Raw genomic sequence first — 5854 nt, 5'->3', positions numbered from 1 at the left:
TCTGCTGATCCTTAAAAATGTTTTCTGATCGAGTCTAATGAGGTACCAAGCCCTGCCCTCTGAATTTGAAGTCTGTTTTCAGGATTCCTCAGGGACTTGGTGGCTTTGCTCCCCTTGCTGCTCAGTTGCGTTCCCTTCGTGTTTTTCCCTAGTAGGTGGGGGGCGGGGGTCAGACCGGGCACAGTTCCCACACTGTGTCACCTCAGTCAGTGAGGGGACATCATGTCTTGTGGTGGGGCCGACCGTTTGGTCCTCTCTGTGCCTTAGCCGCTCCAAGCAGGAGTGTCATCCTTGGGGCTTGGTGGGCCAGGATGTGGCCCACTCCTCTACTTTCCCTCGTAGATTGCTCCCGTGTAGTCTGGGCAGACCCAGCACTTGACCTGGGCTGTATCTTCAGTGCTGCCATCTGTAGTGTAATCGAGAAATCTTTATATCTGGAGAATGTGTATTTGGCACTTATCAATCATCTAGAGACCCGTGGAGGTCTTTCTATAAACACTAGTGCCAGTTTTCCAAGCACTGTACTCACGAATGTAGACAATAGGCTGCTTACACTTCCTTCCAGGTTCTCCGTTTCCTACAGTTGATATTTTGCATTTGTTCTCTTTTAGAAAACAAATTTGAAACAGCCAGCATCCATTTTGGTAGATCGAAGAGAGAGAGAGGTGTTTTCTCCAGGTGTCCATCAGGATCTTCTGGGCAGGCATCAAGACCAGTCCTCCGTCAGATATAAGGTAGGACAGGAAAAAGGAGGAGGTAAACCAGCAGCGACTGAATCATTTGGGATTTAATTTGGAGCTTGCAAAGATTGCTCTCTACTAAACTTCATAGCTGACAAAAAGTATACTCGTCTGTTAAACTTCATATTATCCTGAATTGAAAAAATGACTGTACAGTTCTCAGCATATTACTGCTATCATGCTACTTTTACAGGACAATTTATGGTTTGTGTTTTCTCTTTTAGAAAGTACGCTTTAAAGAGCCATATTCTGATGTGACACCTGAGAGAGAGAGAGCAGACTTTTCCGTGGCAAGTAATCAGTATGTGCCTCTTAAACTCCAAGAGCATACCTTCATCAGAGATCATAGAGCAGACCAAAAAACAGATAAATAAGCAGGAAATAAATTCTGTACAACTGGTCATTTGAAGTATAGAACCAGGATCTTAGAAGTTGACCTAGAATACAGTCTTTTTTTCCCTTTAATATGAGAATATGATCCTATTAGAGTAGAAGTCTTATTAGAATAAAGTTTCAAGGTGGATGGGCCTAGCTTGTTACACACTAAATAATTCCATTTCCTGCTGATCTCTCTCCTTTTTTGGCTCTACTTGGTTCCTCAAAAAGAGCCCTGGTGATATAGTGCCTTACATATTGGCCTCCTAAATGCAAGATGAGCGGTGTGAAACTACCATCTGTCTATTCCTGTAAAGAGTTACAGTCTCAGAAATACACAAATGCAGTTCTACCCTGTCCTGTAGGGTCACTGTGAGTCAGAGTTCAACTCCTTGCAAATGAGTTTTGAGTTTTTGTGCCTGAAAGGAGCCCTGAAAGGACAGTGAGTTAAGTGTTGGGCTGCTAACCAAAAGGTTGGCAGTTTGAACCTATCACCCACTCCATGACAGAAAAACGAGGCAGTGTCCTTTTATAAAGATTGACAACCTTGGAAGTTCGGGGAGTAGGTCTTCTCTGTCCGGTAGGCACACTATGAATTAGAAACGACTTGATGGCAGTGAGTTTATCTGGCGCCTGATGTTGCAATCGTAATCAAATCAATTCTGTCATACAGAAGTACCTCACCTTTATAACATATTCCAGAAAGGTTTAGACTATTTTAATAACTGAGGTCATTCCACATGTTTTGCTGAAGCACATAGTTGACTCCCAGCGTACTCTCTCCGCATGAATAGTCCAGGAAGAGGCAGCAGATCCTACACTACTACTTGAAATTGGGGTGTTTGTCAGAGAGTTCTGTCCATGAGAGGAAGAATTCAGGTCCAGGTGTTGGGCTGAGAGTATGGCATCCTCTCCTATGTGCTCCTAGTATCACTCTCTGGAGTTCTCACTGAAGGCTACAATATTATGATTAACATATTACCCTAATTAGACCATTTGTTTTGTTTCTGGGGTTTTTTTTAGAGCACCTTTCTCAAGCAACCCTCATGCTCTCTGAGGGCAATGAGACAGGAATTGTCAGGAGAATCGCAGTACATTATACCTAAAACTCAGGATCAAGCCTCCCCTAGAGAACAGGTCGAACAGACTGCGGTAGAAGGAAGGGACAAAGACGAAATTACTTAGGATGTGGAGAGTTTGTCAGATCTTTCTGTACGTCTTTTGGATTAAGAATTAAGGCTAAGGGTATGAAATCCTGATTTATGTCAGAATGTTTCATGTTTCTATTGTTTCTGTAGAAGAACATGTTTCTCAAGCAACCTGCATCTTTTCTGGACGAGGAGAGAGTGAAGCAGGAATTGTTTCAGGAAAATTATCAGTATGTTACACCTAAAATCCAGAACCAGTGCTCCCCAAGACAACAGGTAGAACAGAATTCAGTAGGAAAAATCAACAAAATAATTTACTTAAAATTTGGGCTAGAGCTTGTCAAGCTATTTTGTATTTAGGGTACAAATAAATTAGCAGTTAGTCTTCCAGAGTTAAGCTAAGAGTATAATATCTTCAGTTATTTCCAGATGTTCCAGAATAATGTGGAATTTGTTTTGTAATGTTCCAGGAGCAAGGTAAGAGAGAAGAATTAAAATATTCTTAATTGTTGAAGCTGAGTGATGGGGACCTTTAGAATCATTATACATCTTTTTTCATACTTCAGTGTACTTTTGGAAATGTTTATATTTTGCATACATACACATGTACGTACACACATATTATAGTATCTTCAGAATCATTCTCAGAATACTGCTGAAATCTATACTTTTGTCAGCAGCCCATCATTTCTGCTTAGGTGACTCGTTTGTAGTTTATTAGAGCAAGTACACTAAGCAACCCTCTTCTTTTGAGAAGGAAATTGTGAGAGACGTTGCTTGTGGAGCCTATACTCACCCAATTTTGTATGTTTCACCCTGTTTTCAAGACTGACTTCTCCCAGAGAAAAATAGGGTAGAATATAGTGTGGAACAAGTAGCAGAGTAAATTGCTTAGAATTTGGTTCAAGATTAACAGAACAATGTAGTGACTGTGTCAGGGTTTAGTGTTAAGGTTAATAATAGTGGGCAGAGAATATAGTGTTTCCCTGTTCTGTGATGTATCACACCATTCTGACCTCTTGAAACTACTTCCTCCTCACTGAAATCTTTAACTATTGCCACAGACATACTGCTCCAGTGTGGACCATCTATGTTCAGTGTTTACGCCCTTTTTGTAGCACAGGATCTATGGGCAGATACAACATATAAGAGGTTGGGAAAGGTTATTTCCAGAGTATGTTTTATGTGAAAGTCAAGACTCAGACACTGCCAGAAAGCAGGTAGAGCAGAGTAGAGGGTAAGCAGAAGAAAGTAAACTGCATAAAATTTGGGGGACTTGCTAGAGCTATGTTGCTAACGATGATAGTATTATCTCCAATTAATAATAATATTAAAACAGATTACATGTGTTGAAACACCATAACCAAGAACAGTATAACCTTGTATACTTTATCACTTTTAATTCTCAAAATAACCTTCAGAATAGAAACTGTTGTTATCCTTATTTTATAAATAGAGAAATTTAAGGTTGTTTTTAAGGTAAAGCTCTATAATATTGGCAAGAAGTGTAATGTCTCATTTTATGCCGTAATGTACTTGATTGTTCTAACCTATTTATATTATCTTAGAGCTATCATTAAAGCTTACAAGTATTATCGCTGCCATTAGGTTACTGCTCACACAGTTTACTAAGTACTTTGATGTCTTTCAGAGTTTATACTTAAAGCAGCAGTCAAATATTGGAACAGCTGAAAGAGAGCAAGATGACCATCATCATCTTCCACCTAGGCACCACAGGGTGGCTTCAAGCAGAAGACAGGTAGGAGGATTATAGAGTTTAGACAGTATGATGTGCGGCTTATTGAAGGTGGGAAAGGAGTCCTGGTGGTATAGGGGGTTGCATCAGCCTGCTAACTGCAAGGTCAGTTCAAACCTACCAGTTTCTCTCTATGAAGCCTTCTGTTCCCTTGAAGAGTTAACGTCTTAGAAACCTAAAGAGGCAGTTCTGCTCTGTCTTGTGGGGTTGCTATAATTTGGAATTTGCTTGATGGCTGTGGGTTTGGTTTTGATTGGATTGAGTGGGAAGGTCCCTGATGGTCCAAATGGTTTACAGCTGACTAAGATGACAGTTTGAACCCACTCAGGGACTCACAGAAGAAAAGCCTGGTGATTTGTTTCCATTAAGATTGCATGACAAACTAATAATAACTTATAAATTATCAAGGGCTCATGAGGGGATGCCGGGGAGGGAGGGGGGAAAATGAGGAGCTGATACCAAGGGCTCAAGTAGAAAGCAAATGTTTTGAGAATGATGAGGGCAATATACAAATGTGCTTGACAAAAAAAATAAAAGGATAATGGCAACATATGTACAAATGTGCTTGACACAATAGATGTATGGATTGTTATAAGAGCTGTAAGAGCCCCCAATAAAATGACTTATAAAAAAAAGATTTACAGTTTGGAAAATCCTATGGAACCGTTTTACTCTTACATGAGATCCCTTTCAGTTGGAATCAACTCAAAGGCAATGCTTTTGGTCTTTAGTCTTCATGGAGTTGAGAGGGGTAAAACTGAGCAAAAAGAAGATTCCTGTTTCCTAGCAGAGTATGTGTGGGGTTGAACTTTACCTAAAGAATTTTTTTTTTGTCTTTAGTTCCTGATAACCCAAAACACCACACTCAGTACCACGATGCCGACTCATTGGATCACTGTAAATAACCCTCTGTAACTTTGGAATTTCTTCAATGATTGACGTTATTTTGATAAAAAATCCCAGTGACACCTACTTAGGAGGTTATGCTAATGAGGTGACTCGACTAGGGGCTGGCCATGCCTAAAAGACCCAGGCATGATAGCATCCATGTCAGCTGACCTCACGGAAAGGTGCCTCAACCAATCTTGTCTACATAATGAAGCTCTATGGGGCTTCTGGTTGGTGATAGATAATGAGACACTTGGGAAGGTACCATATCCCTTTTGGGGACGTGGAAGCTCCACATATGAACCCTCTCAGGTCTTACCCCATATATCTCTCCATTTATATCTTCTTTTACTTTACTAAAACTATAATAAGTTTAGCACTTTTCTGAATTCTCTGCATATTGACTCAAGAGAGTAATGGGTGGTCAGTCAGCAGATCAGAAGTGAGGGAGGGACCCATTGGACTCCTAACAGAATTGAACTGTTGTAATCCATATAAGTTTGGTTTGTTTTCTTTTAAAAGGATACTGTATTTTCAGTGAATATTCCCACAGTAGTTTAATTTCCCTTCAAGAATTCCTACCAAAAAAGAATAATTTCTGCACAAGTTGTTTAGTAACATTGACCATATTCTCCACAATGCAGAAACAGTCTCACTTTTCCTGCTCTGGTTGCTCTGCTTCCATTAATCGGTTTCCTTGGCCCCTTACCTTACCGTTTCTGTTTTTAAGGTATTGTTGACCAGTTTCACACTGATGATTTTTCAAAAGAGCGCATGGCACTCATGGGTGATATTTTTATTTTGTGAGCCAATCTTTTACTTTGTTAAAAGGTGACTTTTTTCAAAATTGAAGTTTCTTCAGCCAAAAGTCTCAGGGATTCCTCTAGTTTCAACCAATCGAGTAAGTCTGGATTTTTAAGAATTGGAGGTTCTGTACCTCATTTTCC

General features: G+C 40.1%; 1 protein-coding gene across 1 annotated transcript in view; it reads left to right on the top strand.

Moving 5' to 3' along the window:
- CCDC15 (coiled-coil domain containing 15) overlaps positions 1-5854 on the top strand; it is a 109878-nt gene that overhangs the window by 40812 nt on the left and 63212 nt on the right. The window contains 5 exon segments of the mRNA XM_045283651.1: positions 612-734; positions 965-1083; positions 1085-1139; positions 2417-2539; positions 3915-4022. Of these exon segments, the coding sequence (XP_045139586.1) occupies positions 612-734; positions 965-1083; positions 1085-1139; positions 2417-2539; positions 3915-4022 (528 nt within the window).

Source organism: Echinops telfairi, unplaced genomic scaffold, assembly GCF_000313985.2.
Source record: "Echinops telfairi isolate 266 unplaced genomic scaffold, ASM31398v2 ScPeMD7_7465;HRSCAF=8503, whole genome shotgun sequence".
In the NCBI taxonomy this organism is placed as follows: domain Eukaryota; kingdom Metazoa; phylum Chordata; class Mammalia; order Afrosoricida; family Tenrecidae; genus Echinops; species Echinops telfairi.
This window is presented reverse-complemented; position numbering and strand designations above follow the sequence as displayed.